This window comes from Oncorhynchus tshawytscha, linkage group LG13 (genome assembly GCF_018296145.1).
Source record: "Oncorhynchus tshawytscha isolate Ot180627B linkage group LG13, Otsh_v2.0, whole genome shotgun sequence".
In the NCBI taxonomy this organism is placed as follows: Eukaryota; Metazoa; Chordata; class Actinopteri; order Salmoniformes; family Salmonidae; genus Oncorhynchus; species Oncorhynchus tshawytscha.
Window position 1 is genome coordinate 92230751 of NC_056441.1, and position 23209 is coordinate 92253959.

At 46.9% G+C, this 23209-nt stretch overlaps 1 protein-coding gene across 1 annotated transcript in view; it reads left to right on the plus strand.

Annotated features, from left to right (window-relative positions):
* The window catches only part of tenm4 (teneurin transmembrane protein 4), a 718236-nt gene that overhangs the window by 579285 nt on the left and 115742 nt on the right, over positions 1 to 23209 (plus strand). The window contains 2 exon segments of the mRNA XM_042296535.1: positions 5560 to 5792; positions 12938 to 13092. Coding sequence (XP_042152469.1) covers positions 5560 to 5792; positions 12938 to 13092 — 388 coding nt within the window.

Sequence of the window (23209 nt, forward strand, 5' to 3'; positions counted from 1 at the left end):
GTTTGATAGGGATATGATGGGGTAGGGGTAGGGTTTGGTAGGGATAGGATGGGGTAGGGGTAGGGTTTGGTAGGGATATGATGGGGTAGGGGTAGGGTTTGATAGGGATAGGATGGGGTAGGGGTAGGGTTTGGTAGGGATAGGATGGGGTAGGGTAGGGTTTGGTAGGGATAGGATGGGGTAGGGGTAGGGTTTGGTAGGGATAGGATGGGGGAGGGGTAGGGTTTGGTAGGGATAGGATGGGGTAGGGGGGTAGGGTTAGAGTAGGGATAGGATGGGGTAGGGTAGGGTTAGAGTAGGGATAGGATGGGGTAGGGGTAGGGTTTGTTAGGGATAGGATGGGGTTAGGGTTTGAGTAGGGATAGGATGGGGTAGGGGGATAGGGTTTGATAGGGATAGGATGGGGTAGGGGTAGGGTTTGTTAGGGATAGGATGGGGTAGGGGTAGGGTTAGAGTAGGGATAGGATGGGGTAGGGGTAGGGTTAGGGTTAGAGTAGGGATAGGATGGGGTAGGGATAGGATGGGGTTAGATAGGGATAGGATGGGGTAGGGTAGGGTTTGATAGGGATAGGATGGGGTAGGGGTAGGGTTTGGTAGGGATAGGATGGGGTAGGGTAGGGTTAGAGTAGGGATAGGATGGGGTAGGGTAGGGGTAGAGTAGGGATAGGATAGTGTAGGGGTAGGGTTAGAGTAGGGATAGGATAGTGTAGGGTTAGGGGTAGATTAGGGATAGGATAGTGTAGGGTTAGGGGTAGATTAGGGATAGGATAGTTTAGGGGTAGGTGTAGAGTAGGGATAGGATAGTGTAGGGTTAGGGGTAGATTAGGGATAGGATAGTGTAGGGGTAGGGGTAGAGTAGGGATAGGATAGTGTAGGGGTAGGGGTAGAGGGTAGGGGGATAGGATAGTGTAGGGGGGTAGGGTAGAGTAGGGATAGGATAGTGTAGGGGTAGGGTAGGTGTAGAGTAGGGATAGGATAGTGTAGGGGTAGGGGTAGATTAGGGATAGGATAGTGTAGGGGTAGGGTAGAGTAGGGATATGATAGTGTAGGGGTAGGGGTAGAGTAGGGATAGGATAGTGTAGGGTAGAGGGTAGGGGGATAGGATAGTGTAGGGGTAGGGGTAGAGTAGGGATAGGATAGTGTAGGGGTAGGGGTAGAGTAGGGATAGGATAGTGTAGGGGTAGAGTAGGGATAGGATAGTGTAGGGTTAGGGGTAGATTAGGGATAGGATAGTGTAGGGGTAGGGGTAGAGTAGGGATAGGATAGTGTAGGGGTAGGGGTAGAGTAGGGATAGGATAGTGTAGGGGTAGGGGTAGATTAGGGATAGGATAGTGTAGGGGTAGAGTAGGGATAGGATAGTGTAGGGGTAGAGTAGGGATAGGATAGTGTAGGGGTAGGGGTAGAGTAGGGATAGGATAGTGTATGGGTAGGGGAGTAGGGATAGGATAGTGGGGGGTAGGGACACTTCAGAGTCTTTAGGGATAGGATCACCACTGTGAGGGTCAGGGGTAGACTTTCCAGGGACTTTCAGGATAGGTACCTGGTTTCCTTCTAGCTAGGGACTCTGATTGGATATTTTGGGGTCAGGGTTTCAGGATAGTGTAGGGAGGGAAGGGTAAGGGTAGAGTAGGGATAGGATGGTGTAGGGTAGAGGGTAGAGTAGGGATAGGATAGTGTAGGGGTAGAGTAGGGATAGGATAGTGTAGGGGACAGGGGTAGAGTAGGGATAGGATAGTGTAGGGGTAGAGTAGGGATAGGATAGTGTAGGGGTAGGGGTAGACAGGGATAGGATAGTGTGGGGTGTTTAATGGATAGTGTAGCTGCTCTGGTTCAGTGTAGAGTAGGGATAGGATGTGTAGGGTAGGGGTTCAGGACTAGGGGTGTTTAGGGATCAGGATGTGTAGGGTCCCAAATGTTAGAGTCCTATCTGATCCTGTAGGGGTAGGGGTATCTGGGACCTCCTATGTGTTGGGTCCTATCTGGGATAGGATAGTGTTAGGGGTCCTCTGTTACCTAGGGATAGGATTGTGTACCTCCTAGGGTGTTACCTCCTATCTGTGTGTAGGGGTACCTCCTATCTGATACCTGTAGGGGTTAGGAGGGATCTGATAGCCTTAGGGGTAGGGGTGCCTCCTATCTGATAGTGTGGGGTACCTAGATTAGGGATAGGATCAGTGTAGGGGTAGGGGTAGAGTAGGGATAGGATAGTGTTATGGGTAGAGTAGGGATAGGATAGTGTAGGGGTAGGGTTACCTAGGGATAGGATAGTGTAGGGGTAGGGTCATATGTAGGATAGTGTAGGGGTAGGGTAGGGTAGAGGGTACCTCCTATCTGATGGTGTAGGGTAGAGGGTAGAGTAGGGATCTGTCATCTGTTACCTCCTATCTGTTAGAGTCCTATCTGATCCTGTGTTAGAGTAGGGATAGGATGTGTAGGGGTAGAGTTAGGGATAGGATGTGTTAGGGGTAGGGGTTACCTCCTAGGGACCTCCTAGTGTAGGGGTATCTGTCCTGTAGGGACCTAGGATCTGTTACCTCCTAGGGTGTCCTGTGTTAGGGATATCTGATTAGTGTAGGGTAGGGGTGGTTAGGGGTAGATTAGGGATCCTATAATGTCCTGGTAGGGGTAGAGTAGGGATAGGATAGTGTAGGGGTAGGGGTTAGAGTCCTATCTGATCCTGTAGGGTATCTGTTACCTCCTATCTGAGTAGGGATCTGATACCTGTATCTGTCCTCCTAGAGTAGGGATCCTATCTGTGTAGGGGTAGGGTAGAGTAGGGGTAGGATACTGTAGTGGTAGGGGTCCTAGTAGGGATAGGATAGTGTATCTGTCCTGTAGGGATAGGATAGTGTAGGGTTAGGGTAGATTAGGGATAGGATAGTGTAGGGTTAGGGGTAGATTAGGGATAGGATAGTTTAGGGGTAGGGGTAGAGTAGGGATATTAAAGTGTAGGGTTAGGGGTAGATTGAGGGATAGGATAGTTATAGGGGTAAAGGTAGGGATAGGATAGTGTAAAGGTAGGGGTTATAGTAGGGATAGGATAGTTATAGGTAAAGGTAGTAGTTAGGGATAGGATAGTGTAGGGGTAGGGTAGAGGGTAGAGTAGGGATAGGATAGTGTAGGGTAAAGGTAGGGGTAGATTAGGGATAGGATAATGTAAAGGTAGGGGTAGAGTAGGGATAGGGTAGTGTAGGGGTAGGGGTAGAGTAGGGATAGGATAGTGTAGGGTAGAGTAGGCATAGGATAGTGTAGGGGTATAGGGTATATTAGGGATAGGATTGTGTAGGGGTAGGGTAGAGTAGGGGTAGGATACTGTAGGGGTAGAGTAGGGATAGGAAAGTGTAGGGTTAGGGGTAGATTAGGGATAGGATAGTGTAGGGGTAGGGGTAGAGTAGGGATAGGATAGTGTAGGGGTAGGGGTAGATTAGGGATAGGATAGTGTAGGGGTAGGGGTAGATTAGGGATAGGATAGTGTAGGGGTAGGGGTAGATTAGGGATAGGATAGTGTAGGGGTAGGGGTAGAGTAGGGATAGGATAGTGTAGGGGTAGGGGTAGGGGTAGAGGGTGCCGGTTGAGACACTTCATGTCTTTAATAGCCTCACCACTGTGAGTTCTCTGTCAGTAACTTTCCAATTGGCACTTTCAGCAGGTACCTGGTTTCCTTCTAGCTGCAGGGGAGACTCTGATTGGCCACATTTTGTCAGGCTTTCAAATCCCCTACCTCCCCCCTATGTGAATAAAGGATTACTCTGTCGCTGGTTAATAGATGACACACACACACACACACACACACACACACACACACACACACACACACACACACACACACACACACACACACACACACACACACACACACACACACACATACACACACACACACTCAGTTGTGTTTAATGGAGTAGTGTAGCTGCTCTGTCTTCAGTGTTGAAGTGGGCATAGTGTGTTTGGATAGCCGTTCAACTCCGTTGTTTATTCAGTGTGTGTGTCCCAAATGTTACCTCCTATCTGTCCTGTGTTACCTCCTATCTGTTACCTCCTATCTGTTGCCTCCTATCTGTCCTCTGTTACCTCTTATCTGTCCTCTGTTACCTCCTATCTGTCCTGTGTTACCTCCTATCTGTTACCTCCTATCTGTGCTGTGTTACCTCCTATCTGTTACCTCCTATCTGTTACCTCCTATCTGTTGCCTCCTATCTGTTGCCTCCTATCTGTTATCTGTTACCTCCTATCTGTCATATGTTACCTCATATATGTTACCTCCTATCTGTCATCTGTTGCCTCCTATATGTTACCCCCTATCTGTTGCCTCCCATCTGTTACCTCCTATCCGTTACCTCATATATATTACCTCCTATCTGTCATATGTTCCCGCCTTAATGTTACCCTCCTATCTGTTACCTCCTATCTGTCATATGTTACCTCCTATCTGTTACCTCCTATCTGTCATCTGTTACCTCCTATCTGTTACCTCCTATCTGTCCTGTGTTACCTCCTATCTGTTATCTCCTATCTGTTACCTCCTATCTGTCCTGTGTTACCTCCTATATGTTACCTCCTATATGTTACCTCCTACCTGTTACCTCCTATCTGTCCTGTGTTACCTCCTATCTGTTACCTCCTATCTGTCCTGTGTTACCTCCTATCTGTTACCTCCTATCTGTCCTGTGTTACCTCCTATCTGTTACCTCCTATCTGTCCTGTGTTACCTCCTATCTGTTACCTCCTATCTGTCCTCTGTTACCTCCTATCTGTCCTGTGTTACCTCCTATCTGTTACCTCCTATCTGTCCTGTGTTACCTCCTATCTGTTACCTCCTATCTGTCCTCTGTTACCTCCTATCTGTCCTGTGTTACCTCCTATCTGTTACCTCCTATATGTTACCTCCTATCTGTCCTGTCCTCCTAGTAGTTATAGTAAAGGTAGTAGTTATATTAAAGGTAGTAGTTATATGAAAGATAGTAGTTATAGTAAAGGTAGTAGTTATATTAAAGGTAGTAGTTATATTGAAGGTAGTAGTTATATTAAAGGTAGTAGTTATATTAAAGGTAGTAGTTATAGTAAAGGTAGTAGTTATAGTAAAGGTAGTAGTTATATTAAAGGTAGTAGTTATATTAAAGGTAGTAGTTATGTTAAAGGTAGTAGTTATATTAAAGGTAGTAGTTATATTAAAGGTAGTAGTTATATTAAAGGTAGTAGTTATATTAAAGGTAGTAGTTATGTTAAAGGTAGTAGTTATATTAAAGGTAGTAGTTATATTAAAGGTAGTAGTTATATTAAAGGTAGTAGTTATAGTAAAGGTAGTAGTTATATTAAAGGTAGTAGTTATATTAAAGGTAGTAGTTATATTAAAGGTAGTAGTTATATTAAAGGTAGTAGTTATATTAAAGGTAGTAGTTATATTAAAGGTAGTAGTTATATTAAAGGCATTAGGTAGTAGTTATAGTATTGGCATTAGGTAGTAGTTATATTAAAGGCATTAGGTAGTAGTTATAGTAATGGCATTGTATCCCTCCCAGATTGACTGACGCTCTTCTCTTTTCTGTCTCCTCTCTCCAGTAACAGCCCGGCCCATAAGTACTACCTGGCCAGTAGTCCTGTGTCTGGGGCTGTTTACCTGTCAGACACCAGCACTAGGAAGGTGTTCAAGGTGAAGTCTCTGAGCGCCATAAAAGATGTTGCCAGGAACCTGGAGCTGGTAGCTGGGACTGGAGACCAGTGTCTGCCCTACGACGAGACACGATGTGGAGATGGGGGCAAGGCTGTGGAGGCCACGCTCACCAACCCACGAGGTATGGACATAACATTTCAGGTTGTACCTAACATAACAGGTGCATTTTGGGAGGTGCGTATATTGGAACACGAAAAAAAGGACTGTTGAAAGATCATATCATGTGGCTGTTTCCCTTACGCTCTGACACTACTAATCTGGTTGGGTAGACTTACGTGTGAGGTTACTGCTAGTTCAGGGTTACTGATGGGGTAGCTGACTGGGAACATAGCTTCAGTGTGAGCTTACTGCTAGTTCAGGGTTACTGATGGGGTAGCTGATTGGGTAGACTTCAGTGTGAGGTTACTGCTAGTTCAGGGTTACTGATGGGTTAGAGGGGTAGCTGACTGGGAACATAGCTTCAGTGTGAGGTTACTGCTAGTTCAGGGTTACTGATGGGTTAGAGGGGTAGCTGCCTGGGAACATACTGTAACTGGAAAAGACCAGATCAATACACTTCATGTTTGACACATTGGATTATATTGGATAAAATGTTCTCTCTCTCAGGCCTACAAAACACACAGCCCTCTTTGAACCTTGTAAAATAGTGGAGAATCAGGAAGCGCTGAGGAGTATGTGAATGTGTGTGTGTGTGTGTTTGTGTGTTTGTGTGTGTTTGTGTGGTTGTGTGTGTGTGTATTTGTGTGTGTGTGTATTTGTGTGTTTGTGTGATTGTGTGTGTGTTTTGTGTGTTTGTGTGGTTGTGTGGTTGTGTGGTGTGTGTGTGTGTTTGTGTGTGTGTGTGTGTATTTGTGTGTTTGTGTGGTTGTGTGTGTGTGTATTTGTGTGTGTGTGTGTGTGTGTGTGTGTTTGTGTGTGTGTTGTGTGTTTGTGTGATGTGTATGTGTGTGTGTGTGTGATTGTGTATGTGTGTGTGTGTGTGTTTGTGTGTGTGTTTGTGTTTTTGTGTGTGTGCTTGTTTATGTGTTTGTGTTTGTGTGTGTGTATTTGTGTGTTTGTGTATGTGTGTTTGTGTGTGTGTGTGTTTGTGTGTGTTTGTAAGCCTGAGAGCCTCCCCCCCCCACCAGGACCTCCATGTCTGCTTATAGCAGCCATTACAGTCTGACCCGTAGCAGTCTGACCTATAGCAGTCTGACCTATAGCAGTCTGACCTATAGCAGTCTGACCTATAGCAGTCTGACCTATAGCAGTCTGACCTATAGCAGCCAATACAGTCTGACCTATAGCAGCCAATACAGTCTGACCTATAGCAGCCATTACAGTCTGACCTATAGCAGTCAATACAGTCTGACCTATAGCAGTAAACACAGTCTGACCTATAGCAGCCAATACAGTCTGACCTATAGCAGCCAATACAGTCTGACCTATAGCAGTCAACACAGTCTGACCTATAGCAGCCAATACAGTCTGACCTATAGCAGCCAATACAGTCTGACCTATAGCAGCCAATACAGTCTGACCTATAGCAGCCAATACAGTCTGACCTATAGCAGTCTGACCTATAGCAGGCAATACAGTCTGGCCTATAGCAGTCTGACCTATAGGAACTAATACAGTCTGACCTATAGCAGCCAATACAGTCTGACCTATAGCAGTCAATACAGTCTGACCTATAGCAATCTGACCTATAGGAACTAATACAGTCTGACCTATAGCAGCCAATACAGTCTGACCTATAGAAATCTGACCTATAGGAACTAATACAGTCTGACCTATAGCAGTCAATACAGTCTGACCTATAGCAGCCAATACAGTCTGACCTATAGCAGTCAATACAGTCTGACCTATAGCAACCTGACCTATAGGAACTAATACAGTCTGACCTATAGCAGCCAATACAGTCTGACCTATAGAAATCTGACCTATAGGAACTAATACAGTCTGACCTAAAGAAGGCAATACAGTCTGACCTATAGTAGTCTGACCTATAGCAGCCAACACAGTCTGACCTATAGCAGGCAATACAGTCTGGCCTATAGCAGTCTGACCTATAGGAACTAATACAGTCTGACCTATAGCAGTCAATACAGTCTGACCTATAGCAGTCAATACAGTCTGACCTATAGCAGCCTGACCTATAGCAGCCAATACAGTCTGACCTATAGCAGTCAATACAGTCTGACCTATAGCAGTCTGACCTATAGCAGCCAATACAGTCTGACCTATAGCAGTCTGACCTATAGCAGCCAACACAGTCTGACCTATAGCAGGCAATACAGTCTGGCCTATAGCAGTCTGACCTATAGGAACTAATACAGTCTGACCTATAGCAGCCAATACAGTCTGACCTATAGCAGTCAATACAGTCTGACCTATAGCAATCTGACCTATAGGAACTAATTCAGTCTGACCTATAGCAGCCAATACAGTCTGACCTATAGAAATCTGACCTATAGGAACTAATACAGTCTGACCTAAAGAATGCAATACAGTCTGACCTATAGCAGTCTGACCTATAGCAGCTAATACAGTCTGACCTATAGCAGTCAATACAGTCTGACCTATAGCAGCCAATACAGTCTGACCTATAGCAGTCAATACAGTCTGACCTATAGCAATCTGACCTATAGGAACTAATACAGTCTGACCTATAGCAGCCAATACAGTCTGACCTATAGAAATCTGACCTATAGGAACTAATACAGTCTGACCTAAAGAAGGCAATACAGTCTGACCTATAGCAGTCTGACGTATAGCAGCCAACACAGTCTGACCTATAGCAGGCAATACAGTCTGGCCTATAGCAGTCTGACCTATAGGAACTAATACAGTCTGACCTATAGCAGCCAATACAGTCTGACCTATAGCAGTCAATACAGTCTGACCTATAGCAGCTAATACAGTCTGACCTATAGCAGTCTGACCTATAGCAGTCAATACAGTCTGACCTATAGCAGTCTGACCTATAGCAGCCAACACAGTCTGACCTATAGCAGGCAATACAGTCTGGCCTATAGCAGTCTGACCTATAGGAACTAATACAGTCTGACCTATAGCAGCCAATACAGTCTGGCCTATAGCAGTCAATACAGTCTGACCTATAGCAATCATACCAATGCAGGTGTAGAAGCACGGCCAATACAGTCTGACCTATAGCAGCCAACACAGTCTGACCTATAGGAACTAATACAGTCTGACCTATAGCAGTCAATACAGTCTGACCTATAGCAGTCAATACAGTCTGACCTATAGCAGTCAATACAGTCTGACCTATAGCAGTCTGACCTATAGCAGCCAATACAGTCTGACCTATAGCAGCCTGACCTATAGCAGTCTGACCAATAGCAGCCTGACCTGTAGCAGCCAATAAAGTCGGACATATAGCAGCCAATACAGTCTGACCTATAGTAGCCAATACAGTCTGACCTATAGCAGTCAATACAGTCTGACCTATAGCAGTCTGACCTATAGCAGTCAATACAGTCTGACCTATAGCAGTCTGACCTGTAGCAGTCTGACCTATAGCAGTCTGACCTATAGCAGTCAATACAGTCTGACCTATAGCAGTCTGACCTGTAGCAGTCTGACCTATAGCAGTCTGACCTGTAGCAGTCTGACCTATAGCAGCTAATACAGTCTGACCTATAGCAGCTAATACAGTCTGACCTATAGCAGTCTGACCTATAGCAGCCAATGCAGTCTGACCTATAGCAACTAATACTGTCTGACCTATAGCAACTAATACAGTCTGACCTATAGCAGCTAATACAGTCTGACCTGTAGCAGTCTGACCTATAGCAGTCTGACCTGTAGCAGTCTGACCTATAGCAGCTAATACAGTCTGACCTATAGCAGCCTATACAGTCTGACCTATAGCAACTAATACAGTCTGACCTATAGCAGCCAATGCAGTCTGACCTATAGCAACTAATGCAGTCTGACCTATAGCAGCTAATACAGTCTGGCCTATAGCAGTCTGACTGTATTGTGTTATACTACCAGTGTACCAACAACTGTAATTAAAACACATGTATTGTGTTAGTATATTGATGTATTGTGTTAGTATATTGATGTATTGTGTTAGTATATTGATGTATTGTGTTAGTATATTGATGTATTGTGTTAGTATATTGATGTATTGTGTTAGTATATTGATGTACTGTGTTAGTATATTGATGTATTGTGTTAGTATATTGATGTATTGTGTTAGTATATTGATGTATTGTGTTAGTATATTGATGTATTGTGTTAGTATATTGATGTATTGTGTTAGTATATTGATGTATTGTGTTAGTATATTGATGTATTGTGTTAGTATATTGATGTATTGTGTTAGTATATTGATGTATTGTGTTAGTATATTGATGTATTGTGTTATACTACCAGTCGAGATGCACTTAGAGCTGACAATGTCCCATCCCTCCGTCCCTCATCCCTTATACCTCCATCCCTCCATCCCTCCATTCCTCCATACCTCCATCCCTCATCACTCCATCCCTCATCCCTCCATCCCTCCATACCTCCATCCCTCATACCTCCATCCCTCATAATTCCATACCTCCATGCCTCCATCCCTCATACCTCCATCCCTCATCCCTCATATTTCCATCCCTCCATACCTCCATCCCTCATCACTCCATCCCTCATCCATCCATACCTCCATCCCTCATGCCTCCATCCCTCATACCTCCATTCCTCATACCTCATATTTCCATCCCTCCATACCTCCATCCCCCATACCTCATACCTCCATCCCTCATCCCTCATTCCTCCATCCCTCCATACCTCCATCCCTCATACCTCATACCTCCATCCCTCATACCTCCATCCCTCATCCCACATCCCTCCATACCTACATCCCTCATACCTCCATCCCTCAAACCTCATACCTCCATCCCTCATACCTCCATCCCTCGTACCTCATACCTCCATCCCCCATACCTCCATCCCTCATCCCTCCATACCTACATCCCTCATACCTCCATCCCTCATACCTCATACCTCCATCCCTCCATACCTCCATCCCTCATACCTCCATCCCTCCATACCTTCATCCCTCCATACCTCCATCCCTCATACCTCCATACCTCCATCCCTATATACCTCCATCTCTCATACCTCCATCCCTCATACCTCCATCCCTCATACCTCCATCTCTCATCCCTCCATACCGCCATACCTCATCCCTCCATCACTCATACCTCCATCCCTCCATATATACATCCCTCATACCTCCATCCCTCATACCATCCCTCATACCTCATCCTCCATCCCTCCATACCTCCATCCCTCCATACCTCCATCACTCATACCTCATACCACCTTCCCTCCATACCTCCATCCCTCATACCTCCATACATCCATCCCTCATACCTCCATCCCTCATCCCTCCATACCTCCATCCTTCATACCTCCATCCCTCAATACCTCCATCCCTCATACATCCATCTCTTATACCTCATACCTCCATTTCTCATACCTCCATACCTCCATCCATCCATACCTCCATACATCCATTCCTCCATCCCTCATACCTCCATCCCTCATACCTTATACCTCCATCCCTCCATACCTCCATCCCTCATACCTCCATCCCTCATACCTCATACCTCCATCCCTCATTCCTCCATCCCTCATACTTCCATACCTCCATCCCTCATACCTCCATCCCTCATACCTCCATCCCTCATACCTCATACCTCCATCCCTCATACCTCCATCCCTCATACCTCATACCTCCATCCCTCCATACCTCCATCCCTCATACCTCCATCCCTCCATACCTTCATCCCTCCATACCTCCATCCCTCATACCTCCATACTTCCATCCCTACATACCTCCGTCCCTCATACCTCCATCCCTCATACCTCCATCCCTCATACCTCCATCTCTCATCCCTCCATACCTCCATCCCTCCATACCTTCATCTCTCCATACCTCCATCCTTCATACCTCCATACCTCCATACCTCCATCCCTACATACCTCCATCCCTCATACCATCCCTCATGCATCCATCCCTCATACATCCATCTCTCATCCCTCCATACCTCCATCCCTAATACCTCCATCCCTCCATACCTCCATCCCTCATACCTCCATCTCTTATACCTCATACCTCCATCCCTCATACCTCCATACCTCATCCCTCCATCGCTCATACCTCCATCCCTCCATATATACATCCCTCATACCTCCATCCCTCATACCTCCATCCCTCATACCTCCATCCCTCCATACCTCCATCCCTCCATACCTCCATCCCTCCATACCTCCATCCCTCATACCTCATACCACCTTCCCTCCATACCTCCATCCCTCATACCTCCATACATCCATCCCTCATACCTCCATCCCTCATCCCTCCATACCTCCATCCTTCATACCTCCATCCCTCAATACCTCCATCCCTCATACATCCATCTCTTATACCTCATACTTCCATTTCTCATACCTCCATACCTCCATCCATCCATACCTCCATACCTCCATTCCTCCATCCCTCATACCTCCATCCCTCATACCTTATACCTCCATCCCTCCATACCTCCATCCCTCATACCTCCATCCCTCATACCTCATACCTCCATCCCTCATTCCTCCATCCCTCATACCTCCATACCTCTATCCCTCATACCTCCATCCCTCATACCTCATACCTCCATCCCTCATACCTCCATCCCTCCATACCTCCATCCCTCATACCTCCATACCTCCATCCCTCATACCTCATACCTCCATCCCTCATACCTCCATCCCTCATCCCTCCATACCTCCATCCCTCATCCCTCCATCCCTCCATCCCTCATACCTCCATCCCTCATCCCTCCATACCTCCATCCCTTCATCCCTCATACCTCCATCCCTCATCCCTCATACCTCCATCCCTCATACCTCCATCCCTCATACCTCCATACCTCCATCCCTTCATACCTCCATCCCTCCCTCCATCCCTCCATCCCTCTCTCCTTCCATCCCCCATCCCTCCATCCCCCTCCCTCCCTCCTTCACTCCATCCCTCCCTTCCTCCATCCCCCTCCACCCCCTCCATCCATCCCTCCCTCCCTCCCTCCATCCCCCTCTCTCCCTCCCCCTCCCTCCCTCCCTCCACCCCTCCATCCCTCCCTCTGTATCTCCATCCCTCCATCCCTCCCTCCCTCCACCCCTCCATCCCTCCCTCCACCCCATCCCTCCATCCCCTATCCCTCCCTCCTTCCCTCCCTCCCTCCCCCCCCTCCATCCCTCCACCCCTCATCTCTCCACCAGGTATCACAGTGGATAAGTACGGAGTGCTGTTCTTTGTGGACGGGACTATGATCAGACGAATTGACCAGAACGGGATCATCTCTACCCTGCTGGGGTTCAACGACCTGACCTCTGCGCGACCTCTCAGCTGTGATGCTGTCATGGACATCTCTCAGGTACACACACACACACACACACACACGCACACACACACACACACACGCACACACACACACGCACACACACACACACACACACACACACACATGCACACACACACACACACACACACACACAGACAGTGAACACACACAGAGCAGCAGCCACACCAACACGTCCACCTGCACACCCTCCCTCGGTGTGCAGGTGGACGTGTTGATCTAGACTTGAAGACTGGAAGTCCCCACTAGAATAGTAAACCAACAAAACATTTACCAACTGGGGACATTTTGTTAGTTTAGGGGGTTTAGGGTTAAGGTTTAAATTAGGTTTAGGAGCTAGAGTAAGGTTTGGGGTTGGGTTAGGGTTAGGAGCTAGGGTAGGGTATGGTTTAGGGTTAGGAGCTAGGGTAGGGGTTAGGGTTAGGAGCTAGGGTAGGGTAGGGTTTAGGGTTAGGATCTAGTTCAAAGTTTAGGGTTTGGAGCTAGGGTAAGGGTTAGGGTTAGGAGCTAGGGTAAGGTTTAGGGTTAGGGTTGGGGTTAGAGGGTAGGGTTAGGAGCTCGGGTAAGGTTTAGGGTTAGGAGCTCGGGTAAGGTTTAGGGTTAGGGTTGGGAGCTAGTTCAAGGTTTAGGGTTTGGAGCTAGGGTAAGCTTTAGGGTTAGGGTTAGGAGCTAGGGTAATGTTTAGGGTTAGGGTTAGGAGCTAGGGTAAGGTTTAGGGTTAGGGTTAGGAGCTAGGGTAAGGTTTAGGGTTTGGAGCTAGGGTAAGGGTTAGGGTTAGGGTTTGGAGCTAGGGTAGAATTTAGGGTTAGGAGCTAGGGTAGTGATTAGGGTTAGGAGCTAGGGTATGTTTTAGGGTTAGGGTTTGGACCTAGGGTAGGGTTTAGTATTAGGGTTTGGAGCTAGGGTAAGGTTTGGGGTTAGGAGCTAGGGTAGGGTTTAGGGTTAGGGTTATGAGCTAGGGTAAGTTTTAGTGTTAGGAGCTGGGTAGGGATAGGGGTTAGGGTTATGAGCTAGGGTAAGTTTTAGTGTTTAGGGTATGGTTTAGGGTTTTTGGAGCTAGGGTAGGGTAGGATTTAGGGTTAGTAGCTAGGGTAGGGGTTAGGGTTAGGAGCTAGGGTATGGTATAGGGTTAGGGTTTGGAGCTAGGGTAGGGTAGGGTTTAGGGTTAGGAGCTAGGGTAGGGGCTAGGGTAAGGTTTAGGGTTAGTAGCTAGGGTAGGGGTTAGGGTTAGGGTTCGGAGCTAGGGTAGGTTTTAGGGTTAGGGTTTGGAGCTAGGGTAGGGTTTAGGATTAGGGTTTGGAGCTAGGGTAAGGTTTAGGGTTAGGAACTCAGGTAGGGTTTAGGGTTAGGGTTATGAGCTAGGGTAAGGTTTAGGGTTAGGAGCTAGGGTAGGAATAGGGGTTAGGGTTATGAGCTAGGGTAAGGTTTAGGGTTAGGAGCTAGGGTATGGTTTAGGGTTAGGAGCTAGGGTATGGTTTAGGGTTGGGGTTTGGAGCTAGGGTAGGGTATCGTTTAGGGTTATGAGCTTGGGTAAGTTTTAGTGTTTGGAGCTAGGGTATGGTTTAGGGTTAGGAGCTAGGGTATGGTTTAGGGTTAGGGTTTGGAGCTAGGGTAGGGTAGGATTTAGGGTTAGTAGCTAGGGTAGGGGTTATGGTTAGGAGCTAGGGTATGGTTTAGGGTTAGGGTTTGGAGCTAGGGTAGGGTAGGGTTTAGGGTTAGGAGCTAGGGTAGGGGCTAGGGTAAGGTTTAGGGTTAGTAGCTAGGGTAAGGGTTAGGGTTAGGGTTCGGAGCTAGGGTAGGTTTTAGGGTTAGGGTTTGGAGCTAGGGTAGGGTTTAGGATTAGGGTTTGGAGCTAGGGTAAGGTTTAGGGTTAGGAGCTCGGGTAGGGTTTAGGGTTAGGGTTATGAGCTAGGGTAAGGTTTAGGGTTAGGAGCTAGGGTAGGGATAGGGGTTAGGGTTATGAGCTAGGGTAAGGTTTAGGGTTAGGAGCTAGGGTATGGTTTAGGGTTAGGAGCTAGGGTATGGTTTAGGGTTGGGGTTTGGAGCTAGGGTAGGGTAGGGTTTAGGGTTAGGAGCTAGGGTAGGGGCCAGGGTAAGGTTTAGGGTTAGTAGCTAGGGTAGTGTTTAGGGTTAGGGTTAGGAGCTAGGGTAGGGTTTAGGGTTAGGAGCTAGGGTATGGGTTAGGGTTAGGAGCTAGGGTAGGGTAGGGGTTAGGGTTAGAGTTAGGAGCTAGGGTAGGGTTAGGAGCTAGGGTAAGGTTTAGGGTTAGTAGCTAGGGTAGGGTTTAGGGTTAGGGTTAGGAGCTAGGGTAGGGTTTAGGGTTAGGAGCTAGGGTATGGGTTAGGGTTAGGAGCTAGGGTAGGGTAGGGGTTAGGGTTAGGAGCTAGGGTAGGGTTAGGAGCTAGGGTATGGGTTAGGGTTAGGGTTAGGGGTTAGGGTTAGGAGCTAGGGTATCGTTTAGGGTTAGGAGCTAGGGTAGGGTATGGTAATATGGCAGTAATATGGCTGATCAGAGGAGATGCTGCAGGGCTCATTCCAGGGTCCTGATTATTGTCAGCTGTGATTCATCTCAACAATGGTGACCTCTTCTCTGAAATACATTTTTAGACTCGTGTCTCTCTCCTCTCTACACCTTCTTACGGCCTTCACTGCCTCTAGGGAAAAACAGAGGAGACTGATTGTTGATGATGATACCCTGGAAAACAGTGGCAATTATTACTGAGTGGAGTATCCTGGTTAAATAAAGTAAAATGACAAAATTGTTTCCATAATGTATTCTGTCTGTCTGTCTGTCTGTCTGTCTGTCTGTCTGTCTGTCTGTCTGTCTGTCTGTCTGTCTGTCTGTCTGTCTGTCTGCCTGTCTGTCTCTCTGCCTGTCTGTCTGCCTGTCTGTCTGTCTGTCTGTCTGTCTGTCTGTCTGTCTGTCTGTCTGTCTGTCTGTCTGTCTGTCTGTCTGTCTGTCTGTCTGTCTGTCTGTCTCTGCCTGTCTGTCTCTCTGCCTGTCTGTCTGTCTGTCTGTCTGTCTCTCTGCCTGTCTGTCTGTCTGTCCTGGGATGGGTCCAAAATGACACCATAAGCCCTTTGGACCCTGGGCAAACGTAGTGCTCTACAAAGGGAATAGGGCCTCAGACCTGCTGTATGAGAGCCAGTCAGGGTCATCTGTGGCCCACAGCTAACCGGTCCCCAGGGGCCTCAGACCTGCTGTATGAGAGCCAGTCAGGGTCATCTGTGGCCCACAGCTAACCGGTCCTCAGGGGCCTCAGCTGCCAGTGGAGGCCAGGAGAGTGTGTGTGTGTGTGTGGGTGTGAAGGGATGTTGTCAGAGCAGAGAGCTCCCAGCTGCCCAGCACTATTCCCCATGGACACACAAACACACACACACACACACTCCCTCAGCCCCCTACCCCCCGCCAGGGACACACACACACTCCCTCAGCCCCCTATACCCCCACTCCCCTGTGGCCGACTGCCACCACCTACAGGCAGACTGACTGCAGCTAAATTCACTGAGAAGAGACTACTTGAAACAGTCACACACACACACACACACACACACACACACACACACACACACACACACACACACACACACATAGCTACTACTTTAAACAGTCACACACACACACACACACATAGCTACTACTTGAAACAGTCACACACACACACACACACACACATAGCTACTACTTGAAACAGTCACACACACACACACACACACACACACACACACACACACACACACACACACACACACACACACACACACACACACACACACACACACATCTACTACATGAAACAGTCACACACACACACACATAGCTACTACTTTAAACAGTCACACACACACACACACACACACACACACACACACACACACACACACACACACACACATACCTACTACTTGAAACAGTCACACACACACACGCATAGCTACTACATGAAACAGTCACACACACACACACACACACACACACACACACATAGCTACTACTTGAAACATTCACACACACACATAGCTACTACTTGAAACAGTCACACACACACACACACACATAGCTACTACTTGAAACATTCACACACACGCATAGCTACTACATGAAACAGTCACACACACACACACACACACACACACACACACACACACACACACACACACACACACACACATACACATAGCTACTACTTGAAACAATCACACACACACACACACACACATAGCTACTACTTGAAACAGTCACACACACACACACACACACACACACACACACATAGCTACGACTTGAAACAGTCACACACACACACACACATAGCTACTACATGAAACAGTCACACACACACACACACACACACACACACACACACATAGCTACTACTTGAAACAGTCACACACACACACATACCTACTACTTGAAACAGTCACACACACACACACACACACACATACACATCTACTACTTGAAACAGTCACACACACACACACACACACATAGCTACTACATGAAACAGTCACACACACACACACATAGCTACTACTTGAAACAGTCACACACACACACACACACACACACACACACACACACACACACACACACACACACACACACATAGCTACTACTTGAAACATTCACACACACACACACATAGCAACTACTTGAAACAGTCACACACACACACACACACACACACACACACACACACACACACACACACATATCTACTACTTGAAACAGTCACACACACACACACATACACACACACACACACACACACACACACACACGCACATAGCTACTACTTGAAAAAGTCACACACACACACACATAGCAACTACTTGAAACAGTCACACACACACACAGCTACGACTTGAAACAGTCACACACACACACACACAGCTACGACTTGAAACAGTCACACACACACACACACATACCTACTACTTGAAACAGTCACACACACACACACACACACACACACACACACACACACATACCTACTACTTGAAACAGTCACACACACACACACACACACACACACACACACACACACATAGCTACTACTTGAAACAGTCACACACACACACACACACACACATAGCTACTACTTGAAACAGTCACACACACACACACACACACATAGCTACTACTTGAAACAGTCACACAGTTCCCATAACCATAATTCCGTTCATGATGACATTGAGACACGATGACGTCTCTTTCTTTATCTGTGGGAATACCTGGAATACTTGGGAACAAATTTGTTATTTGCTGAATTCCTGTTGGTTTTGGCCTTTTATTCTCCTTCCTGTCTGTCTCTCTGAGCCGTGAACAGAGAGAATGTGCTGCCGTCTTTTCTGGCTGTTGGAACGTGTTTGGTCCAATCACCACTGGTCTTTACTGTGTTTGGTCCAATCACCACTGGTCTTTACTGTGTTTGGTCCAATCACCACTGGTCTTTACTGTGTTTGGTCCAATCACCACTGGTCTTTACTGTGTTTGGTCCAATCACCACTGGTCTTTACTGTGCTTGGTCCAATCACCACTGGTCTTTACTGTGTTTGGTCCAATGACCTCTGGTCTTTACTGTGTTTGGTCCAATCACCACTGGTCTTTACTGTGTTTGGTCCAATCACCACTGGTCTTTACTGTGTTTGGTCCAATCACCACTGGTCTTTACTGTGTTTGGTCCAATGACCTCTGGTCTTTACTGTGTTTGGTCCAATCACCACTGGTCTTTACTGTGTTTGGTCCAATCGCCACTGGTCTTTACTGTGTTTGGTCCAATCGCCACTGGTCTTTACTGTGTTTGGTCCAATCACCACTGGTCTTTACTGTGTTTGGTCCAATCACCACTGGTCTTTACTGTGTTTGGTCCAATCGCCACTGGTCTTTACTGTGTTTGGTCCAATCACCACTGGTCTTTACTGTGTTTGGTCCAATCACCACTGGTCTTTACTGTGTTTGGTCCAATCACCACTGGTCTTTACTGTGTTTGGTCCAATCACCACTGGTCTTTACTGTGTTTGGTCCAATGACCACTGGTCTTTACTGTGTTTGGTCCAATCACCACTGGTCTTTACTGTGTTTGGTCCAATCACCACTGGTCTTTACTGTGTTTGGTCCAATCACCACTGGTCTTTACTGTGTTTGGTCCAATCACCACTGGTCTTTACTGTGTTTGGTCCAATCACCACTGGTCTTTACTGTGTTTGGTCCAATCACCACTGGTCTTTACTGTGTTTGGTCCAATGACCTCTGGTCTTTACTGTGTTTGGTCCAATCACCACTGGTCTTTACTGTGTTTGGTCCAATCACCACTGGTCTTTACTGTGTTTGGTCCAATCACCACTGGTCTTTACTGTGTTTGGTCCAATCACCACTGGTCTTTACTGTGTTTGGTCCAATCACCACTGGTCTTTACTGTGTTTGGTCCAATCGCCACTGGTCTTTACTGTGTTTGGTCCAATCACCACTGGTCTTTACTGTGTTTGGTCCAATCACCACTGGTCTTTACTGTGTTTGGTCCAATCACCACTGGTCTTTACTGTGTTTGGTCCAATCACCACTGGTCTTTACTGTGTTTGGTCCAATGACCTCTGGTCTTTACTGTGTTTGGTCCAATCGCCACTGGTCTTTACTGTGTTTGGTCCAATCACCACTGGTCTTTACTGTGTTTGGTCCAATCACCACTGGTCTTTACTGTGTTTGGTCCAATCACCACTGGTCTTTACTGTGCTTGGTCCAATCACCACTGGTCTTTACTGTGCTTGGTCCAATCACCACTGGTCTTTACTGTGCTTGGTCCAATCACCACTGGTCTTTACTGTGCTTGGTCCAATCACCACTGGTCTTTTCTCTCCTCTTCCCTACGCTGTGTGTTTGCCTTTCAAATTAGGCCTCTGTTTTCCTAACCGTTTTTGTTGTTGTTATCCACAAGGTTAATAGTTTGACTCAGGCGAGAAATCTCGTTAATGTGTTTTTACAAAGGCGCTAGGGGTCTATGGTCTTGCAGTCTTGTTTTAAAAATAAATATTCTCCCCCAGTCCTCTGCTGAGTTCAGTTATATAGCAGGGAAAATCATGTCCTGGATCAAGATTCCATTACCACGTTCCCACTTCAAGGGTGTTACAGAACGCTTTATCAAGACTGTTCTGACAATGATGACGCTCGTTTAGTTCAGTTCAAATCTGATAGTGCACTACTTTTACACAGGCCTCGTAGGGCTTTGTTCAATAGTAGTGCACTACTTTTACACAGGGCTCGTAGGGCTTTGTTCAATAGTAGTGCACTACTTTTACACAGGGCTCGTAGGGCTTTGTTCAATAGTAGTGTACTACTTTTACACAGGGCTCATAGGGCTTTGTTCAATAGTAGTGTACTACTTTTACACAGGGCTCGTAGGGCTTTGTTCAATAGTAGTGCACTACTTTTACACAGGGCTCGTAGGGCTTTGTTCAATAGTAGTGCACTACTTTTACACAGGGCTCGTAGGGCTTTGTTCAATAGTAGTGTACTACTTTTACACAGGGCTCATAGGGCTTTGTTCAATAGTAGTGCACTATATAGTGAATAGGGTGGCATTTCAGATGCAGACACAGTATTCAGACAGGGTATTCAGACAGGGTATTCAGACAGGGTATCCAGACAGGGTATTCAGACAGGGTATCCAGACAGGGTACTCAGACAGGGTATTCAGACAGGGTATTCAGACAGGGTATCCAGACAGGGTACTCAGACAGGGTATTCAGACAGGGTATTCAGACAGGGTACTCAGACAGGGTATTCAGACAGTGTACTCAGACAGGGTATTCAAACAGGGTATTCAGACAGGGTACTCAGACAGGGTATTCAGACAGTGTACTCAGACAGGGTATTCAGACAGGGTATTCAGACAGGGTACTCAGACAGGGTATTCAGACAGGGTATTCAGGCAGGGTACTCAGACAGGGTACTCAGACAGGGTACTCAGACAGGGTACTCAGACAGGGTACTCAGATGGGGTATTCAGACAGGGTACTCAGACAGGGTACTCAGACAGGGTATTCAGACAGGGTACTCAGACAGGGTACTCAGACAGGTTATTCAGACAAGGTACTCAGACAGGGTACTCAGGCAGGGTATTCAGACAGTGTACTCAGACAGGGTATTCAGACAGGGTACTCAGACAGGGTATTCAGACAGGGTACTCAGACAGGGTATTCAGACAGGGTACTCAGACAGGGTATTCAGACAGTGTACTCAGACGGTATTCAGACAGTGTACTCAGACAGGGTATTCAGACAGGGTATTCAGACAGTGTATTCAGACAGGGTATTCAGACAGAGTGGAGGATTACTTATTTTCTCTAGACAAGCATCACATTGAGCAGAATCTGGAGGAAAAGCTCATGGTGAACGGCCAGGCTATTGTCAAACAAGAGAACTTACTAATACAACTAGATGTTTTCAGAGGGAGTTCATCACCCAGAGAGTTATAATACAACTAGATGTTTTCAGAGGGAGTTCATCACCCAGAGAGTTATAATACAACTAGATGATTTCAGAGGGAGTTCATCACCCAGAGAGTTATAATACAACTAGATGATTTCAGAGGGAGTTCATCACCCAGAGAGTTATAATACAACTAGATGGTTTCAGAGGGAGTTCATCACCCAGAGACTTATAATACAACTAGATGGTTTCAGAGGGAGTTCATCACCCAGAGAGTTATAATACAACTAGATGGTTTTAAAGGGTTCAGTTTTAGTGACCGTCTGTCCCTGTGTTGCTGTCTGAGGTTGTAGTCAGGGGGTAGGTGGTGCGAGGTGTGCTTGGGTTACAGAATGTGTGAAGAGAGGAAGAGGGGCTGTAGAACGATCCATCTCATCACTCATCTCTGGGCGGTCTGTCGGTGTGAAAACCCTTTTCAGCCAGCCTGGCAGCATATACCATCTCATCTCTCCTGAGCCTCATCAGCTTCCTCTGCCTCGCCACCTCCACACTCATTAAATATTCAACCACCAGTGTTGACAGGAAATAGGTTTTAAGAAATGTTAAATCCTCCCCTCCTTCTCCTCCTCGTCCTCCTCTCATTCCCAGAGTCAATACATTTTCTGCTCTGTCTGTCTCACTGTCTGTCTCTGTCTGCCTCTGTCTGTCTGCCTCTGTCTGTCTCTGTCTGCCTCTGTCTGTCTGCCTCTGTCTGTCTCTGTCTGCCTCTGTCTGCTTCTGTCTGTCTCTGTCTGCCTCTGTCTGTCTGTCTGTCTGTCTGTCTGTCTGTCTGTCTCTGTCTGTCTGTCTGTCTGTCTGTCTGTCTGTCTGTCTGTCTGTCTGTCTGTCTGTCTGTCTGTCTGTCTCTGTCTGTCTCTGTCTGTCTCGCTGTCTGTCTGTCTGTCTGTCTGTCTGTCTGTCTGTCTGTCTGTCTGTTTGTCTCTGTCTGTCCTGTTTGTTGTGAGGATAAAAGAGGATGAGGAGAGAGAAGAGTAGAGGGGGAACAGGGGTACCTAGAGGTAGTGTAGGGATGCATCCCAAATGGCACCTTATTCCCTATGCGGGCGCCACCCTATGTCTTACTGTATAAATTCCCTCTGTCTGGAGGGATTGAGGAGGGAGAATGGTTATAGGATGTCAGACATCCCCAGCTCAGTGCTGGTTGAAATGGCACCCTATTCCCTATATAGTGCACTGCCTTTGACCAGGGCCTGCATAGGGAATAGGGTGCCATGCCAGACCTAGCAAGGAGATCTGAAAGCAGCCCAGAGGCTGGGAATGATGACTGAGCACAAAGTGTGAGTCAAGACGGAACTGATTGCTCTCCCAAAATGAGGGATGTGTGTGGACAGGCTGACTGGCTGGGTATACCTCAGCCGACGCATCGGTCGGCGAACATTCTCCAGGAAGTGTTTTCCTGGGACCTGCTGTGTTGGGAGGCTGAAGCTGCGTCCACAACGGTACCCTATTCCTATGCAGTGTGCTAGGTCTGACCAGGGACCATAAGGCTATTTATGTTGGGGTTGGGGGGTAGGCCTAGCAATTTACAGTGCCTTGGAAAACTATTCATCCCCTTGGCGTTTTTCCTATTTTTGTTACATTACAACCTGTAAGTTAAATATATTTTTATTTGGATTTCATGTAATGGACATACACAAAATAG